General features: G+C 41.4%; 1 protein-coding gene across 2 annotated transcripts in view; it reads left to right on the top strand.

The window, feature by feature from the left end:
- Positions 1-20,610, top strand: part of LOC100774072 (tyrosine-protein kinase TXK) — a 37,077-nt gene extending 16,467 nt beyond the window's left edge. For both annotated transcript variants that reach the window (XM_035452958.1, XM_035452957.1), the window contains 8 exons: positions 614-741; positions 3,922-3,996; positions 6,954-7,125; positions 10,365-10,581; positions 13,334-13,398; positions 14,615-14,733; positions 17,083-17,240; positions 20,542-20,610. In XM_035452958.1, the coding sequence (XP_035308849.1) occupies positions 614-741; positions 3,922-3,996; positions 6,954-7,125; positions 10,365-10,581; positions 13,334-13,398; positions 14,615-14,733; positions 17,083-17,240; positions 20,542-20,610 (1,003 nt within the window). The remainder of the gene's footprint in view (positions 1-613; positions 742-3,921; positions 3,997-6,953; positions 7,126-10,364; positions 10,582-13,333; positions 13,399-14,614; positions 14,734-17,082; positions 17,241-20,541) is intronic.
- The last annotated feature ends 452 nt before the right edge of the window (positions 20,611-21,062 follow it).

Here is a 21,062-nt window from a genome sequence, read left to right as displayed (position 1 = left end):
CAACCCTCCTGATCAAGTTAGATTAGTTGTGGCAGACACTGTTGGCATGTTCCTCAGACCCGAATCTCTTCTCGGGTTGCTTTGCACAGAGTGCCAAGCTTCCTGTGCCTTTAGGCCTACAGTGTTCTGTGACTATGAGAACTTGTGATGTGGTAGAGATACCTGAGAGGCAGCGCCTCAGGAACATCTCTCCCTTGGTGAGGGAAGCAACTGAGGAGTGACTGCCTCAGCTTGTCTGCAGCGTAATAATGAAGCCCTAGTTGCCCAAGCAGTAAGCCTGCTTAGCGGTGTTCCAGCCCTTCACGATGAAATTTCTCATTTCTTTAGTCGGCATTTAACATTCAGGAAATGTTTATGTGTGCTTTACGATGAACATCACCTTTTTGTGCATGGGGCTTGTCTTCTAAAGTTATGTTGAATATGTGGTACCAGTAAGACATTTGAGGGATTTTCCTGGGATGATCCGGCATTTGTTGAGCCCATGTGTTCTCTCATCAGTGTGTAGTGTCGCCAGGAAGAAAGCTTGAACACTAGGGTCCCACTGTTTAACACACTGACTTAATTCTAAAGCAGCCTTTTGTTTCTCTTGTAACTGTCATTTTATTGACTACAGAAGTACACAATCTTCAGTAAAACATTATCAAATTAAAAAGAATGACTCAGGACAATGGTATGTTGCTGAAAGACACCTCTTCCCATCAGTTCCGGAGTTGATCCAGTATCACCAGTACAATGCAGCTGGTAAGTGAGGTGTAGGTGGACTTTATTGTTGGGACCACCGGCTCCCCAAATGACCACACAGAAACATATTATTAATTATAAACACTCTGTCGATAGCTTAGGCTTTTTACTAACTAGCTCTTTCAACTCAAATTAATCTGTATTTCTTATCTATGCTCTACCACAGAGCAGTACCTTTTCTCAGCTAGGCATGTTCATCTCTTGCTTCCTCTGCATCTGACTGGAAACCCTGCCTTCCTTCTTCCCAACATTCCCTGTCTGGTTCCCCTGCTTAACCTCTTTCTGCTTAGTAATTGACCATTTGGCTCTATATTAAACCAATGAGAGCAAAACATCTCCACAGTGTACAAAAGGACTATTCCACAGCAGTGAGGAGTCAGGTCTAGTGAGAAGGGCGGGGCCAGTCCCTTGACAGGGAAGGCATGCATGGTCTTAGATGTTCAACAACAGCAAAACACCCTAGACCTCCAGCCTAAGGGTTTGAAATACAACCTTTCTTCAGCAATTGTTGTTTTCATCATTTTTATCCTAGTTGAGGAGGAAGACTTGAGTTGCAGTTTTTGATTTCTATCATATTAGAAAGATGGTGGATGACAGAGGAGCCAAGGGGATTTAGTTATGTAAGTATTCTGGAAGGTTAAATAGGGTTAAATGTAATACAGCTTCAAATCCCAAAATAACGAGGCTCCTTTACTTCGCCCCCACAAATAACAGGAAATTATCTTTAAGCCTCCCAGCCTCTATTCTTTCTTGTTTTGAGAAAATACAAAGTTATGAAGAACCCAGGCTTTCACAGTTATAATTTGACCTAAATATTGCAGAATACTGAACCCTCTACTCAGCTATTGTTTGTCCATCTCTCCTTATACAAACCTATCATTTCTGGAAGGCTAAGGGATCTCAGAAAGTTATACCACAATCATAGATACATTTCTGGTCTTCAACCCTCAGCCAGTCTGTGCCAGGCCACTTGGAGCCAGAGGCAAAGGCTTTTACCTCAGCATTACAGAACTTGGAACCAATCCACTGTAACTTAATCTACCTTTTTCTCATGTGTTTCTTTTGAATATTCCATTCATGAAAAGTTGTATTGACCAAAACAAAACAAAAACCAAAAACAAAACAAAAAACTCTTTTGAAATGAGAACACTATTCCTTGACACTGGTTTTGCACATCAAGAACAAATCCCAGGACACGTGTCTCCACTTATGGGTTGAATCCACGTGCATTTCCAAGGATCAGAAGCAGCTTGGCTAGAGAGAGGTGTAGGGGAGAGGCCTGGAGGTCCAGGATCAGACTGAAGATGCAATCTACCCCCCAGCCCCCAACACACCAGCAGGCCAGTTCTGAGTTTGCTTTCTCAACAGCCCTTCCTCTTTCTCCTTCCCTTAAAGAAACACTTAAGAAAGAGTATTATGTGGTGTGGTTACAAAATGATGCAAGACCAGGAGGTGACAACATTAAGAGTTAGAAATGATAAACTGTTTGCAATATAAATACTCTTGGCTAGTTGCAAATGCAATCAATTTCACATCCCAAATATGTTCATTTAGGTCCCTGACTCCTCAGTATCAGGGCTGCCCTAATTAATCATTGCTCCCAGGAAAAAATTTCTAGCAGCTTCTTAATGCTTTGTGTCCAAAGTTCATTTCCCTTCAGTCTACTTCAGTGCTACTGCCAGTGATCTAACAAAAATGGAAATATGAAGATTTCACTTTCTTGTTTGAGACTGACACCCCACCCCCATCTCCGTCACGCCATCTCTTCCTCCTTCCCTTTGCTGCAAAATGCAGTGCTCTCTGACAGGGCTCACAAGACCCATCGTAACCAGGATAATGCATACTTCTTGAATGTAACTTTTTGCCTCTTCCTACCTCCTGCTCTTTGTTAAGTACCCACCTTCATGCAAACCCATATGCTTGGTGTTCTTGTTCTGTGTCCCAGTTAGCCTGTGTGCATCTTCATTATTTACGTTAGAATGGTCTATCTCTTGTGTTTCTTCACTGAGTGAGAGCTTTCTGTAGGCAGATTCATCTCAATTGTTTTTGGGTCTGTTGAGGTCTTGGGGATTTACCTGGAAGAGAATTCTGTATATTTTAGGTCTTAATGCCTTCTGACTTTCTACTAGCCGAGCTTGTCTCTGCCTCCCAGCATTTGCACATGCTATTCGTTGGCCTGGCTTCCCCTGATGATCTTTGTGAATGGCTCTGTGTCAGTCAGAGTCATCATTCCTACCATCTTGTCTGAAAGGCCCTTCTAGATCACTCCTTCTCAGATCACTGTGTTTTATCCACTCTGTCTTGTGTTTACTGTCTACTTTTTTTTTGTGGGTACACACACTGGTTTATTTCCCATGCCTGCTACAAAGTGGGAGTCTGTGAAAGCAGAGGCCATCAGCATCTCATTCAACACTGTTTCCTAACATTAAGATAAAACACAATGCAAACACACTGTCAATGAGAAAAATCGAAGAAACAAATAACGAATGTTTATTGATGAATTGAAAGTGTAGAATCATGTTGACCTAGTCAAATGGCCTTACTCATTCTACTATGCTACCTTCAAACACAACAAAAACAAAATAGAACAACAACAACAACAAAAAATCCCACAAAAACCTATTTCTTAAAGGTGTTCAATTTGATGGCTAAGTGAAATTTTCTAGCACTTTTGGAAACAATTTGATCAAATATCCCATTTTATAAGGGGAAAATTTGAGAGAATGCATACAAATCCACGTTCAAGAAAATATAGCATATTTTATAATAGTGAGATCTCAGAAATATTTTAGGGTCCACTTATAGTTGTCAGTATGTATAAACTACATGCTTAGAATGAAGGTTTAAAATAAAACACTGATATTTTTATAATGTATTTCATACATACATGTTTCCAATTATTAAAAAAAAAAACCAGTTCTGCCAAGTTTTTCACCAAAGTGCTAACAATTCATCTGTACACACTGAGATTTTGTGAGAGGATTTTTTGTTGACTTAGAGTCTCCAGATTGTGTATAGTGAGTATATATGAAATGTTTTCAAGTGGAAATCAGAGAACTACAATGACTTGCAGCTCTTCTGCCTCATTATTTAAAGATGAGTGCTATATTCTACTATACCTAGATCTTTCTTCTGTAACTAGTAACGAGTGTTGATATGCTCATTTTTCTTTCTCCTTAGGTCTCATGTCCCGTCTCCGATATCCAGTTGGGCTTCTGGGCAGCTGTTTACCAGCCACTGCTGGTTTTAGCTATGGTAAAGTACACACATATGCTGAGGGAAGACATCTGTCTGTTTGTCCATCCATCTACCCACCCACCCACCCATCCTTCCACTCACCATCCATCCATCCATCCATCCATCCATCCATCCACCCACCCACCCACCCATCCAGGAACCACCCCACAGATTCTTTAAATTCTCTGTTCGTTTGAAATGTCTACCTATATATGTTTCTTTTAAAAATTTAAATTCCTTGCTGGAGATGTTTAAATAATCCACATCCTAGGGCAATTTGAACTCAGTAGCAATGTTTTGGTTTATTTCACATTTCACTACACCTTATGAAGAGCTGCCATTTTTCCCATTTTGATAAATAACTTCTATTCTCTGGATGTTGAAGCTATTGTTTTCTGGCTTCAAGGGTGGCTGGGAAATGATTGCTTTCCAAGAGACCCTATCAAAAAGAGCTGTTGAACATCTCCACTTCACCTCTGTTCAAAAGGAACTGGTACCCTCAGTCTCAAGTGTGATATATTCAAGTCTGAGAGGATAAATGTGAGCCAGGGAACCTTGTTTCTGACTTGTTGAAAAGTTTGTTTCCCTGAATTTCTTTCTTTAGTAGGACTCAGATTATACTGACAAAAAAAAAAAAAAAAAAACAATGGCAATTACAGTGTGTAAAAATGACTATGCTTCAGGGTCTCCGTTTAAGCAAGTTGGAAGGGTGACTTCAGGATGTTATTGGTACTTTGTCATTCCTATATGTAAGAACTTATATAATTAGCAATTTGGTTGAATATCGTGTTCCTGTTGTTGTTGTTGTTGTTGCTTTTGTTTTTCAAGACAGGGTTTCTCTGTGTAACAGTCCTGGCTGTCCTGGAACTCACTTTGTAGACCAGGCTGGCTTGGAACTCACAGAGATCCACCTGCCTCTGTCTTCAAAGTGCTGGGATTAAAGGTGTGTACCACCACTGCCTGGCCCGAATATCATGCTCTTCAATTTCTTAGAAAAAGTTCAACTTTTTTTTTTTTAACAGAATGAGACATAAGCCACAACCATCCCATGATATATTTTTACCAAGTTTTGAGTACTTCAGTTAACAGGATGAGAAACTACACACTCTTGTTCTGACTTCTTCCTGTTCGCACTGCATCTTTGAATTTCATCTATGGTATCGGGTGTGGCTGACTCATTTTCATTGTGATGTAGTGCTACAGTGTTAGGATTACCACCTTTTTTTTTTTTGCAAAGCCATTAGAGGTCTTACAAATACTATTGCTATGAAAGTTCTTATTTGCGTTTAAATGCTAAATGTTCATTTATGCTCCACTGTATGTATACTTTAGAGTAGTTTTGTTGGGCTATGCACAATTGGAAACTTACTAGGCAGAACCAATTTATCGAAAAGTTTATTCCAAATTCCACACCTATCAACGGTGTGTAAGAATGCCACCTCCACTCTTGGACCCTTGCCAATATTTAGTCTTTCTTTTTAACACTTCAGCTAGTCTGGTAAGTGTACGATTGGTTACTTTTGATCCCTCATGACTAATTATTTTGGCCACCTTTTAATAGATGTAGTGGCCACTTGGATATTCTCTTTAATGATCAAATATTCATCATCTTTACCCCAAAATTGGATTTTTTGCTTTTTCCTGATTGACTTATTCTTTGTCTTTCTGTTTTTTTTTTTTTTTTTTTTTTTTTTTTTTTTTTTGAGACCGGGTTTCTCAGTGTAGCCTTAACTGTCCTGGTACTTGCCCTGCAGACCAGGTTGGCCTCAAACTCACAAAGATACACCTGCCTCTGCCTTCCAAGTGCTGGGATTAAAGGCATACACTACCACTGCCTGGTGGTTGATTTATTCTTAACACTTTCTTCCAAAGATTTATCTTTATTTTACATGTATGAGTGTTTTGTCTACATATATGTAAGTGCACTTCATTTGTGGTTATTGCCTGCAGAGACCAGAAGAGGGAGAAAGTTGGGTCCCCTTGAACTGGAGCTAAGAAAGGTTTTGAGCCATCATATGGGTGCTGGAAATTGAACTCCAGTTCTCTGCAAGAGCAGCAAGTGCTGTTAACCACTGAGTCATCTCTCCAGATGAACAGACAAAATTTTGAGTTGCAATTTATTAATATTTCCCTCTGGGATCATGTTTTATCAAGTAATTCTATGCCATTGTCAAAGGTGTAAGTCTGTTTTCTCATGCTGCTTTTGCAACAGCATTTCATTACTGGGTGGATGACTATTTCCCAGCACTGGTACTAGGGAGCTTATCACCCTTAAAAATTCTGCTAGGTGCATTTCCCTGAAGTTCCAGCAGATGGTAGTGTTGCTGTATAAAAACTAGGTGCTAAAAAGTAAAGCTTTGTCAGTTTCAAGGGTTATTATTTTGAAAACAGTTTTCTTCCTCCTCTTCCTTCTCCTCTTTCCTGATTTGCTTATGGGAAATGAAACATCTACTGAAACACAAATTTCACCTCAAATAATATGTATGTATGTATGTATGTATGTATGTATGTATGTATGTATGTTGGTTAGCAATCTGGCAATAGGCATTCATGGTAGATGATAAGACAGGAGGCAGGGAGGCTCTTTAGCACTGAGAACAGTGGGAAGAACTGAAACCTAACCCTAACCCTGTGATTTCTACATTTAATCATTCAGCACCATAACAAAACCAGGCTGGCAACATCCATGTTTTAGGTCCCAGGTTTAGTTTGTTTAGCAAAGTACACTGATACGTTTAGTACAATGGTTTTATAGTCACAATTTGTTATATATCCCTGTCTTCAAGAAGGTGACTCTTAACCATTGATGTCTTGAATTACACATTAAGTACACAATGTCTTTAACTTCCATGTAATACAAGGGGCTATGACTAGATAATTCCTAAATGTTTTCTCTGCAGAAATAAATAAAAATAAATAAATAAATAAAATAGCATTCTCTCCTCTTTTGTAACACGAGTCATTTGCCTTTCCAGAGAAGTGGGAAATAGACCCATCTGAGTTGGCCTTTATCAAGGAGGTTGGAAGTGGTCAGTTTGGGGTGGTCCACTTAGGAGAATGGAGAGCACATATCCGAGTCGCCATCAAGGCCATCAATGAAGGTTTCATGTCTGAAGAGGATTTCATTGAAGAAGCCAAAGTGATGATGTAAGTGCGAACCCCACCTACATAAAAACCGCCCGCCCTGTGGCGGGGGGTGGGGGGGACTTGTCCACCCCACACAAACATGGCTCAACACCTCTGGGGCTTGGACAGAACCTAGACTTTGATTCAGATCCACTTGCAACTGTGTCACAACTCTGCCCACACTAGTTGTGTAACCCAGGCCAATTATTTAACCTCTGTGTGATGTACATGAACTATGTCACTTTCCAGTCTTGAAAGTCCTTGCCTATAAAGTTGGGAATAACAGTACATATGGTACTGGATCAAGGTGTGATAGAATGAAATGATTAATGGGAAATACAAAGAAAGCATATTATTTTAAGCTCGGTTATAGGTACTGAATAAGTGCTATAATCTGAGCTTGGCCCAGGACAGTTCAAACCAACGTTCTCTAAGTATTTGTTCAATATTTATTTAGAAAAATACTAATGTAACAGGACAAAAAAAAAAAAAAAAAAAACAACAACAAAAACCCAAGTGTTCTCATTTCAACTGTGCTACTGTCCAGAGCAATGGAGTTTTGTCCCAAACTTGCAGGCCCCAAAGGGAAACAAAATGAACAGAGACTAGACAGTAACTGGAAGTAATTAGCTAGAGCCATTCTCCTGAGAAGACAGAGCAGTTATGACTCTGAGAGTTTTCAAGCTCATATCCCACCTATGCTACCAAAATAGCCTTTCAATCCATTTACAAGAGAAGGAATTTGGATGGAATTGTGATAAACATAATTTCAAAGGGACATCAGTTTACCAGTGATTGTTGTTGTCGTTGTTACAACATACCTGAAACGCCTGTTTGCTCACCTATACTGTCTGATCAGAGAGTTCTGCGTCTGACAGGCAAAAGGGTAGTAGCATGTGTTTGGATTAAAGTGACACAATATGAAAAAAATAAATGGGACTCTTGTAACTCAGAATTTAAAAAAAAAAGTCAGGATCTTTTTTGACCATGAGATGAGGAGCTTCTCTAAAGAGGCGACTCTGGAGAGGAACTCATGAATTAGACTTTTGAGAAGCTATTTTCTTCAAACTGGAATGCCCCCCCCAACCCCCTCACGCTCAAAAGACTCAGGAAGCTGATAAAACTTACATGATATGGGAGTTGGGAGTCCTGGAATCTATAAGAGTCACAAGCCCCACCACAGGCTACAAAAACAAGAAGAAAATGCCAGGAAGAGAATTTTCTCAAGTGGAGTTGGACTAAAAGCTGTGCAGGGAGCTCCAGTGTGTGTGTGTGTGTGTGTGTGTGTGTGTGTGTGTGTGTGTGTGTGTGGGTGGGTGTGTGTGTGTGTGTATCTGTATGTGTGTGTGTGTGTCTGTATGTGTGTGTGTGTCTATAATGTGTGTGTATCTGTATGTATGTATCTGTATGTGTGTGTGAGTGTATGTGTGTATCTCTGTGTGTGTCTGTATGTGTGTGAGTATGTGTGTGTGTCTATATGTGTGTGTCTGTATGTGTGTATCTCTCTCTCTCTCTCTCTCTCTCTGTGTGTGTGTGTGTGTGTGTGTGTGTGTGTGTGTGTGTGTGTGGTGTTGAATTTGAGAAGACTATTAGAAGATAATTGATGACTAAATAGTCAGGTAAATGCACAAGGCTGGAGTTCAGGAGAAAGGTCAAGCTGGGGGACATGAAGTTGAGAATGGTCCCCAGAGATGACATTGAGAACCATGAAACTTGATCTGTTGCCAAGGGAACAGGAGGAGTTAGGAAAGGATAACAGGAGAAGGTTGTAGAAAAATACTTTAAAAAATTTAAATACATCTCCCAATTGTCCTGCAGTGAGTTACGACACTTCTCTAACTGGGGAAAGATGTGTGTAGAGGAACTAGCATTACAGGAAGCAGGAGCACACATTTCTACTTGCAGAGTTCCCTACCTGTGGGAAGGTTTTGTTCTGTTTGTTCAACTGAACCATATGCGAAGGTTTACTTACTTGTTTTTGCTTTTTTCTAATAGATATGTGCCTTATTTCAGATACATGTTGCCAGTTGCCCTCATAAGCAAACACCTGCTCATGTTTCAGTTCTCAAATGGTTCTGCGTATCCCTGGTCTTGGGTTTCTCATGGCATGGAAGTGTGTCATTCTGAGACTTGCTTTCCTGACATTATTCTGCATGCATGAAAAGCACATTCATAACTGAAAGTATGCTTTATGGACTTGAAAGAAATCAGATGAAGTGTGTCTAATATATACCCATATCATCACACACACACACACACACACACACACACACACACACACACACAATGACTGAAAAAGAAAAGCATGTCTAAGGTACTTTTCATAGTATTTCTGGCCAACAGAATTGCTGATACATGATACATCTTTTAAAACTGTAAATATTAATTGGTTTTCTTTTTCATGGTGACCCCAATTGACGTAAGAGGCATTTAGACATTGAATGATATATTTCACAGATTGGGGGAGAAGGAACCCAATAAATGTCTGAAGCCTAGATTGCTTTTTTAAAAAATGTAAGTAATGGGGCTGAGGAGAGGGCTTAGCTGTCATGGGTATCAGCTGCTCTTGCAGAGTCCCCAGGAGCCACAACTATTTGTTAACTCTGGTTCCACAGATCTGAAGCCCTCTTCTGCCCTCTGTGGGGGCTGCATTCACATGGTGCACATACCTATATGTGCAGACAAAATACCTATACACATAAAAGAAAACTAAATAACTCTTTTAAAAAATTATTAGTATATTTCAGTGGGAAACTTAAACTCGGTGTGATCACCAAATTCACAATACATGGTTTCATGCTGGCAGATCAATTTTAGTCTCCAGCTGTATCTAAATATGTACTTTTAAATAGCTCTACTGTTTAGAAATCCATTTTCTGTTCCATGACCATCAATCATTCTTTCTTCCCCACTGCCTGCCTGGAATTTTCCATCTAATGGCTATAGTTAAGATGACTAGGATTCAAAGTCTTGAGAACCTGGGCTGGGAAAAATCAATAGTGAGGATGCAAACGATGACACGCCTGGAAGAAAAGGAAGGTGCTGCAAGTTGGATATGGGGCATGTAGTATTTTATAGCGATGGCTTTGGAAGCGCTGCACAAACTCCTAAGCTTGTGTTTTCAGTGCATAAAGTGGAAAGAAAAAGCAGTGCCTTCCTGGTGGCAGGCTTGATGCTGATCTTATCTCGGATATAGAAATGACATATTACTGTTCAGAATGCAAGAGATTCCAGGTCACTGGCATGTTTTTCTTCTTTAGGAAATTGTCACATTCGAGGCTAGTTCAGCTTTATGGGGTGTGTATACAACACAAGCCCCTCTACATAGTGACAGAGTTCATGGAAAATGGCTGCCTGCTTAACTACCTTCGGGAGAGAAAAGGCAAGCTTCCGAAGCCATTGCTCCTGAGTGTGTGCCAGGACATATGTGAAGGGATGGAGTACCTGGAGAAGAACTGCTATATTCACAGGGATCTGGTGAGTCACCTTACGCCATGTACTTGGATTCAGAAGGACACCGGGATCTCTCTTAGTACTTGGAAGAATGTACCGTTGGCTTCATTTTAGAACATTTTTTTTTTTTTACTTCATGCATGTTATTGGGAAAGGTTAATTGATTTTCTTATTTATTTTGCAGTGCTGGGGATTAAAACCAAGGCCTGGCATATGCTAAGCCTGTGCTCTATCACTGAGTCACATCCTTCAACCTGTAGTTTTATTTTTAATTGCCCATTAATGTGTAACCAAGTAAGAAATTACTCCAAAATGCCTTTCACTAATTAACTACATAATGAAGCCATTAACTACAATGATCTTTTCCTCATTTCTCTTCCTCATTCCCTTCTTTTTTCATTCCTTTCACCATTCTTCCTTTCAACCAATGTCAAACTCCAGTAGTCACACTTGTCTCAAGTGTCTCATATGTGCTGAGCAATCTAGACCCTGGAGGCACAGCTGGGAAGAAATGGTCCCTGTGAATCTTACTCAGGGATGAAGGTGCCCCAGGTACAGGTGGCTTGCTTGTGACAGTACTGCAGGAGTACGGTAGGCATTTATGATGGAGACTAGAAATGCCCAGTCATTCTGCTGGGTAATGCTGAGAGCATGCTTACTTAGAAGGACTCTCTTACCCCAGACTAAATGCAAATTGCCTGCTCCATGTCCTCACTTCTGCACCTGAGAAACATGTCCAGCCCACTGCACATTGCTTCAGGGTACTTACACTATTCTCTCCTTGTCCTTCTGTGTTTCATTTAGAAATATAAAATTTAACTCCAAGGAGAGTTTGAGAATTATATGTAAATTCCTGATGCGGTCTCTTGGAAATAACCCTGTGCTTTGGGCTCTCACTCCCAGACTGATTTTATTAAAGCACTCATCCTTGAGACAGGAGGATCTAGGGGTGGGGCTGTAGGTGTAGTTACACTAATTCCAGAACACCACAGGAAAAGGCAAGATAAGCTTTCAATTCAGAACACTCATGGCATTTGTTATTTACACTGTTATGCACTAGCTACTTATATTTCTTTTGATTTTTTTTTATGTTGAGATTATAGTGTAACTACGGAATTTTTCCATTCCCTTTCCTCCCTCCAAGCCCTCCCACTCTCTGCTCTCCCTCAAGTAATGGTTATTTTTTTCATTAATTGCTATTGCATGCATACATATACACATGTAGATATAATCAGCTCAGTCCATATAATTGTTGTGTGACAAAACTTTTCCTGGGGAGATGCTACACATGTGTCTACTCACTCCAGACAGAACTCATGACAGACCAAAGTTTGGATACCACCAGATTCCAACCTGGTGAACCAATGAGTTTTTGGGGGGTTACTTATAGGGAAGTGGGTGATGGGTTACTTAAAGGAACGGAAATGACTCAAAGAGGGCTGTATCAACAAGGCCTATCCTAGCATGGATGACAACTCACAAAGCTGGGAACCTGGAGCACACTATACAGCCCGCAGGCAGCTCAACAGATTGGAGTGTGTCCTTTCCAAGTGACTTTGGTCTAAATCTTTTCTAGGTGGCTTGGCTGGTTTCTGCTTCTTCCAGGCAACTGGTCTAGTCTCAGAGTCTTCTTTGCAGTCTTTCTCCTCTGAGAGTCTTTTTTGCAGCCCAGCTTTGACTCAGAGCGATCCTCAGCTTTAATTTTTCACTCTAGCAGGGAGGGGCCAACTGAATCTGGTCAGTTTCAGGGACTTCCTGAAGCTATTTTGAGTTGTTTACCTTCCTGCCTAAGGAACTCCCTGCAGGATAGAATATTTCAATCTTGGAGGAAACTGTTGCATAACAATAATGTTGCTTGTTTGCATATTTTTAAAGATGACCATTTGGCACTGAATAGCCAATCAGAGCGTTTTTCTCTGGGAAAGACCACCTCTCTCTATCCTTTTCTCAGTTGCCTACAGTTCTTTGTGTGTAGAGGGTTGTGGACTCATGGGCTTTCCGCCATCCACTTTGGCATCCATTGGTGTCATTTGGGCAGTCACACTGGTGGGCATCACATTTGGGCAGTCACATTGGTGAGACTTTATTGGAGTAGCTTCAGTTACTTACATTTCTACAAGAATACTGCACCTTGAACATCCTGAGATCCAAGCCTCAACTGCCAAGATGTGGCATGGTTTTAAGAACATAGCTTATAGGGGAAAGGTTCCTACACTTCAACTTTGCTGTGTGTGTGAATCACTTGAGAGCTTTGAGAAAAACTCTTCAAAACTCAGCCAGGCCAGCCAAATCAGGATCTCTGAGATTGAAATGGAATCATCAATATGCACTTGAGCTTGTGAGCCACCCCAGCCTGGCTTGGAGGCTCTCTTCCTTTGTCGGCTAGCTTTGTAATCCCGAGAGAGCTAGCACAAATAAGCTAGCTTTTCATCACTTAAGTAAACAAGTAAAAGTTAAAATGTTTTATGCCAAGTACTTAGTTTATCATCTGTTAGCTTAAACTAACCCCCATATTTTATCAAGGATACTTGTTGAAAAGGATGAACATTTAAAAATGGTGAACATTCAATCTTAACTTTTTATGATGTTGAAGAATCATTAAAATTTATGGCATTCAAGTAGAGTTATGTACATCAGTAAGGGGTGTCACCTTGAAATTCATGTGGCTGCTCATGCAGAGAGGTACTGTGGAGCCAAAATAAAGTAAGGAAATGAATGTGGAAGTCTTCCAAAGAAAGAGCATGGTTCAACTTCGATGCTTCACTTCTTTCTCCAGGCAGCACGGAACTGTTTGGTCAGCTCTACTTGTGTGGTAAAGATCTCGGACTTTGGGATGACAAGGTATGTGGCATCTCTGTCTACTTTGCCCACTTGTAAGAGGGAGGCTTACATTAAAAAAATCCAAACATTTAGTGTGTGTGTGTGTGTGTGTGTGTGTGTGTGTGTGTGTGTGTGTGTGTGTAGAGGTCAGGACAATTTGTGGGAATCAGTTCTTTCCTTCTACCCTATGAATTCAAACTCAGGGATCAAACTCATAGAGACCCCATTTCTGCCCCTCAAGTGTTGAAATTAAAGATCACCCAGCTTTACAGTCTTTTTTTAAAATTTTTTTCAGACTTCATTTTTATTTTGTCTGTGAGTGTGTGCTTTGCCTGTATGTCTGTGTGCCACATGCATGCAATGCCTGCAGAGGTCAGAAGATGGCACCAGATTCCCTGAAACTGGAGTTGCAGACAGTTGTGAGCCATCATGTGGGTGCTGGGAACTTACCCTGGGTCCTCTGGGAGAGCAGCAGAGCTTTTAACCACTGAGCTTCTCTCTAGCCTCATTTTATGCAGTCTCAGCAGAGGAGGATTTAAGGTGAAATGACATGGAATATATGGGCAGAAGTGGGAGCATGAAAGCAGTAATAATAAGTAATTCTAAGATATTATACTGTATACACAAGGGGCCAGAGTCAGCTCCTCTTCTCTTTAGGGTCCCATGCCTTTGACGTTCCTGTGTATGAGTCTTCAAAAAGAGAGAGGGTTTTGGTTATTCCTAATTGGTACAAAATATACATTATAATATACTGAGTATTTTTCACATCAGAAGTATTATGGTGTCACACAGTTATTTTCTCCATTTTTGTGCCACACACATACAAAAAAAAGTACATGAAAGAAAATATGGCATTCAACTTTGAGTCCATCTTTCATGATATGAGTGGCCTGTCCCTTACCATTTGTTTCCTTTTCTCTACCCTCGTTGCTAGAGCACAGGCCTGTTTCTTTGCAGAATTAAGACTGGACCTTAATGAACATAAGTGCTTCCCAAGTTTTGGGACTATAGAGCTGTAGTTTTCAGAGATTCAATGAAAATGAAATCAAGGAGACATGGTTCTAGAGGAGGAAAACAAATAAAGGGAGACTTCATTGCCCGCCGTCAGGATGACATGGTGCACAGCCTTTTCTAGGGGAAAACACTGGGTTTCAGCAGGTCAGAGCAGACAGAAGTATTTGAAGTAATTAGACCTCGGTGGACATTAATACAGTGTGCTTGAATCCCACGATGGCAGGTACGTTTTGGATGATGAATACATCAGTTCCTCGGGAGCTAAGTTCCCAGTCAAGTGGTCCCCACCTGAAGTATTTCATTTTAACAAGTACAGTAGCAAATCTGATGTCTGGTCATTTGGTGAGTATGTTTGTTATTGCTGGATTTAATACAGAGGTTGCCTTTTCAACTCTTGCTTGTGTGCTTGTTTCACATGATGTAGCAGTCTTTAAAAGCCTTCTTGTAGGTTGGAGAGATGGCTCAGAGGTTAAGAACACTGGCCGCCCTTCCTGAGGTTCTGAGTTCAATTCCTAGCAACCACTCAGTGGCTCACAACCATCTATAATGAGATCTGATGCCCTCTTCTAGAGTGCAGGCACACATGCAGGCAGAACACTGTATAGATGATAAATAAATAAACCTAAAAGCCTCTTTGTAACTTCTTTGGCAACTGGATTCATGCACCCCCTCACACTGCTCTATTCTCAGGATCTCTCCTACCCTAGAGAGCGGGTGCCACGAAGCTATAGCAAGGAATCTGCTGGCCTAAATGCAGCCAATGCTCCCATTATCACAGAGGTTTGAAGGAAACGATCTACGTCATCACCGAGTTTCCAGTGTGCTTAATAAGCTCCATTGTTTATTCAGTGGCTTGATTGTTTCCCAACTTGACAATTTGAGCTTAACATCTAGATCTAAGAAAAACAACAGCTTACTACCTTCACTTTATACTGTCAAGGTTTATGGGATTTGCACCTTGGCTGCTTGGGTTCTGTCTATTGATGTTCATATTGACTAACATTCTCCACCGAGATAGAGACACTGGAGATCTGTGCCCAATGCGGCTTGTTCCTGTGAGTCGATTTTCCAATCATGGCAACTTATGAGCACAAATCTTAGCTTTCATCTAGGTCTTCCTGGGTGGCTGTGAGGTTTAGAGGGATGTCCTTGTCCTCACAAGTGTGTGAGTCTGAGAGATGCCCTTGTCTTCACAAGTGCATGGGCCTGAGAGATGTCCTTGTCCTTACAAGTCTGTGAGAATATTCTGCATGATAAGATTAAGCTTGCATCATTGACCATGTTAACTCTCTACTGGCTTGATCTCCCAGCAAGCAAGGGTTTGAACTTTGTTGGGGAGGGACTGTGTGAGTGTATTTTAGGGACCTGGTGGATAGTAAAACAAGGAATCTCCTCCAGTGGCTGCAGAGCAATTGGAACTCACTCAGGCTCACATTTCCTTCTCCCTGGATAATGAACTAGTGAGCTAGTGAGCTTCTTTTTTTTTGTTTTACACACACACACACACACACACACACACACACACTGTGGAGGCCAGGGGACAATCCTGGGTATCATTTTCAAGAATGGCATCTACCGGAGCTGGGGAGATGGCTCAGCCATTAAGAGCACTGGCTACTCTTCCAGAGGACCCCGCTTCAATTCCCAGCACCCACATGGCAGCTCACAACTGTCTGTAACTCCAGTTCTGGGGATCCTACAACTTCACACCAATGCACATAAAACAAAGTTAAATAAATTATTTTTTAAAAGCAGAATGCCATCCACCTCCTTTGAGACGGCCTCACATTGGCTTGGAGCTCACTAATTAGACTAGACTGGTGGTCAGTGAGCCCCTGGAATCTGCTTGTTTCTACCCTTCTCTCCCACCCCCACCCCCACCCCCAGACTTGGATGACAAGAGTACATCACCAGGCCAGACATTTGAAAACAGATTTATTTTTATTATTTTTAGTTATATGTATGGGTATGTGCACATGAGTGTATGTGTGCACAGAGACCAGAGGCCTGGATCTCCTGGAGCTGGAGTAACTGGCCGTTGTGGACTGCTGCAGTGGGTGCTGGGAACCAAATGGGTTCCATGCAAGAGAAGCATTAGTACTTTTAACCACTACAGCATCTCTCAGGGGCGCCAGGCATTTTCACATGGGTTCTGGGTATCAACCTCAGGTCTTCTTGTTTATAAGCAAAAACTTTACCAACTGAGCTGTATCATCCCAGCCTTTGCGGCATTCTGTAGGGCCTTCCTGTCAGTTTAGACTCTTCATGGACAGAGGCAGATGTGCACCATCTGCTGGCTGTGGGGTTGGGGGGGGGACTGCTGGCAGCAGCAGGCAGAAGAGGCCCACAAATATGTCATTGTCTATGGAAGAGCAGCCAGATCTATTGATTTGAGGGGGTGGGGACAGGAGGAGGAGGGAACAGGAGCAGCACTTAGCAATGAAAATGCTGCCACAATGTGCACCATAGGAGATGCCGCGACCAAAACAAAAGGCAAGGAGGCATTGTTTTTCTTAGGGATTATTTTCAAGGTACAGACCTATTAAATACTCAGGGGTGTGCAACCACATAGAACTGCATTTTTCTGGGCAATTATGACTCTCAGGCTGGAGCAGATTAACATCTTGCAATTTGAATCCAACCGTTGTTTTGGTTCCAAGTGACTCCAGTTTTTGCATGTTTTCTTTGCAGGAGTTCTAATGTGGGAAGTTTTTACAGAAGGAAAAATGCCTTTTGAAAATAAGTCCAACCTGCAAGTGGTGGAAGCCATTTCTAATGGGTTCCGCCTGTATCGCCCTCACCTGGCCCCCATGTCCATATATGGCGTTATGTACAGTTGCTGGCATGAGGTAGGTGTCCCTTATTACTGAGACTGCATCATGGCAGCCAGAATTGCTTGTTCCTTGGTAATGGCCCTCCCTGAGAGGCAGGGCAACATTTCTAATGAAACTCCCACCCCAGAGTCACGAGTCCTTTTTGTTTTTCATAATGGGCTTTTCATTCAGGAGCTCAGTTTCCTAGTCTTATCAGGCTGAGATCGGTTCTTGAAGAAACTGGATGTTTCTAAAGCCTCTGGATTCAATAATTTATCATCTTGAAGAACTAGGTGGTGGACTCACACAGACTCTGGTTTGTTGAACTTTCCCCACAGAAAATGAAGGAAGCTGTTTTATTCATTTCTCTTGGCTTTCACTTGCCTTCACTTTCAAGGCTAAAAAGTAATGTGTTTCATCTCTCTCTGACACTTTAAGACTCCTGATAAAGAGACTAAATCAGAATAGAAACCGTAGGCAGACTGTGCTGGGAACTACCATTTGGGAAATCATCTCTTTGGAGTTGCTGCTTTTGTTGAAATGCCAAGATTAAAATATCAAGCCAGAAGGGTGGGTTTCTGTCCCCTTCTCTCCCTTTCTGGGCATCTATTCAACACAGCCCTCCTGCTCTCATCAGACTGTGATTTTCCAGAGCTCTGCTCTGTAGTTAGCAGGCTCAGCCCAGAAAAATCACAGCTTGGGGAGAGGGGCTCCTGATGCCTGAAAGACAAGGAATAACAACAAACAACAACCCATCATTTTATTCCCAATCCACAAACACTAGAAAAGCCAGTATTTCAAGAGTGGTGGGGTTGTTCATATTCCAGAGAAGTATTTCACTTAGGAACATCCCCAGTGTATGGAAATAGCCATGATTAATTGCCCACAAGGAATCTTGAAAGACAGAAGATTGTTAACTAAACTGTTAGTAGCAACAGCTGCCTCAGGAATGAATGTCTTTGCCATCACAATGCAAATAGATTAGGAACAGGCAGATGGTGGCTATGGTGGCTTTGACTTAGATTTTCCAACTTTATAATGACATATTTTGAGCATTGAATGTTGATCTTTTCCTTGGTGAAGAATATAAAATACGAGTCTCTATTGGAATGCTGGGAAGGGACACATCTCCCAGACAGCCACAGATCACAAGAATGAACAAATGATCACTGTAGACTATTGCTAAGTTGTGATTCCTGGCAGGGTACTTGCATAAAATGCATCTTTAGCTTATGGCATTTTCAACTTGGAGTGGGTTTATTGGGTGTCGACCATGTCCTAAGACAAGGAGCATTAAACATACACATGTGCATACAGCATTGAGATTTTGTATATTATTTGTGTGAATATGAGCTAGAGTGGAGAAAAGGTAAACAGGGAAAAGGTAAACTACAGAGGAATAAGAAAATGAACTTAGTCTCAATTTGCAGTCAGAAAATCTACTCAAACAATGCACACACACATTAAAATATAAAGCTACTTTTTCTAGTGTCAACTCTGTCATAGTTCTCTCTCTCTCTCTCTCTCTCTCTCTCTCTCTCTCTCTGTGTGTGTGTGTGTGTGTGTGTGTGTGTGTGTGTGTGTGTGTGTGTAAGGTAAGTGAATAAAATGTAATTAATTGTGAAATTCTAATAGCCTAAGTAAAGTCCTGAGGCTTGAGAATGACCATTCTAACTATATAGAAGTTCACTGATATGTATAAAGTTTGGCTCTAGGTAAATGTTTGAATGGCTTCCTTAAACTGGCTATGTGGTATTTTTCATTGTGAGTTAATTGGAATAAAGTGACTTTATTAATTAAAAAAAGGTGGGTGGTGGTGGCGCATGCCTTTAAGCCCAGCACTCAGGAGTCAGAGGCAGGTAGATCTCTGTGAGTTCAAGGCCAGCCTGGTCTACAGAGCTAGTTCTGACAGCCAGGGCTACACTGAGAAATCCTGTCTTAATCCCCCTCCAAAAAAAGATAATGTTACCATTGATAAACATGCCAGAGATTCCACCTGCTAAACCTGAACCCTCCAGAAAGGCACAGTGATTTCTTCTTGGGTCCTCATCAAGGATTGTGGCAGGTGCTCACAATGTCTTCCAACTGTCCCCCTTTTCATTCCCTTGCTGTGAGTAGTTCTAACTCCTAAAGATTCCAAAGATGCCACCAGTGCCGTGTCATTTTGTACCAGCCTTTTTCTTTTGGGCCACCAACCAGCTCCCAAATCATGGCATAGAGACTTCTTATTAGTTATAAATGCTCAGCCTAACTTAGGCTTATTTCTTTCTAGCTCTTTTATAACTTACCCTGTTTCTCTTTATCTGCCTTTGGCCTCAGGGCTTTTTACTTTCCTTTCCTTCTGCATATCTTACTTTCACTGCTTCTCGTGTCTGGCTGGCTGATGGCTGCCTGGCTTCTTGCCCCGGGTGTGTCCCTCTCTTTCTCCCTCATTCTCTTCTTCTTCTCTTCTTCTCTTTCCAGCATAGATTTCTCCCTCTACTTATTCTCCTGCCTGCCAGCCCCACCTATCCTTTCTCTGCCTAGCTATTGAAAGTTCAGCTCAACCAGGTGTCTTAGGTAGGCAAGGTGAAACAGAGGCAACACATCTTTACATAATTAAACACACAGCCTCACATTATTAAGTAAATGCAGCATAAACAAAAGTAACACACCTTTACACAGTCAAAGTAATATTCCACAGTGTTGGAAACAAATATAACACATCTTTACATAGTTAAATATTCCACAACATCTTTTCCTCAGGGAGACAGCCAAACCACATTGAAATGTAAAACAGGGAAAGATGTTCTGATGTCTTGCTTGCACAGGTTTGGTTTACTGTGCTCCAGGATCTATGAAATCTTTCCAGGAGATGTGTCTTTTGCTTTCTATGTGAAATCCTTCCTGCTAGAGGGGACCAATACAGTAAGCAACTGATACTGAATTGTGGACCTCACACTCTAAAACCCCATCATTTTCCAGAAGAAATTTCTGTCCTGGTAGAAATATTCTAGGTGTGCTCTATCCAAATGGTAGCACCTTTTGGCTACAGAGTATTTGAAAAGTAGCTAGTATGATTGAAGATCCAAGGTGAAATACTCATTTTTAATTTATTTACACAGCCACACGAAACTAGTGCGTGCAACTCTAGTCATTATATCTGTGCAGCGCTTTATACTCTTCCACATTCACCAGTGCCTCGCTCACATACAAATCATGCCACCATGTGTCAGCCGAGACACGCTGTTCTTAGATTGTGCAGAACCAGCATAGGTTGAGGTCTCTGCCTGTAAGTTCCACAGGTGGTGTCTGAGTGAGAAGCACGCTGAGCTGACCAACTCTTTCTCTTTTCCAGAACCCCAAAGGTCGCCCAACGTTTGCCGAACTGCTTCAGGTTCTCACAGAGATTGCCGAAACCTGGTGACCTGAAACGGAATGCCAGCCCACAGGGTTGTCTTGCAAAACTGTCACAAGGTGAAATCATGGGCATTATTGATGGCGAATATCTTCCATTAGGGTTGTTGACTCTTGGCAACAGAGCACACTGATTTTGATACAAAATATTCTGATAGTTGTTTTTTTACACGTGTGGGAGGGACTTCTGAACTACACTGTCACATCCTTAATGTGAAGGAAGTAGACAAGGTCAGCCTTCCAAATAGCTTCTTCATGATAGGCACCCTCAGAAACCTGAGTATTCATAAAGCTAAGCAATCTTTTCCAAGGACTGACATTCTTCTCTTGAGTGGCCCATGCAGAGAGGAAAAAAAATAGATTCTGCCAAATGAAGTAAAGAAGTTGTCTTAAGAGTTTCTATTGCTGTGAATAGAAACTATGACCACGGCAACATTTAATTGACATGGTGGCTTACAGTTT

The sequence above is a fragment of the Cricetulus griseus genome (assembly GCF_003668045.3).
Source record: "Cricetulus griseus strain 17A/GY chromosome 1 unlocalized genomic scaffold, alternate assembly CriGri-PICRH-1.0 chr1_1, whole genome shotgun sequence".
In the NCBI taxonomy this organism is placed as follows: Eukaryota; Metazoa; Chordata; class Mammalia; order Rodentia; family Cricetidae; genus Cricetulus; species Cricetulus griseus.
The sequence above is the reverse complement of the archived record's forward strand: the minus strand, read 5'-3'. Positions and strand labels throughout refer to the sequence as shown.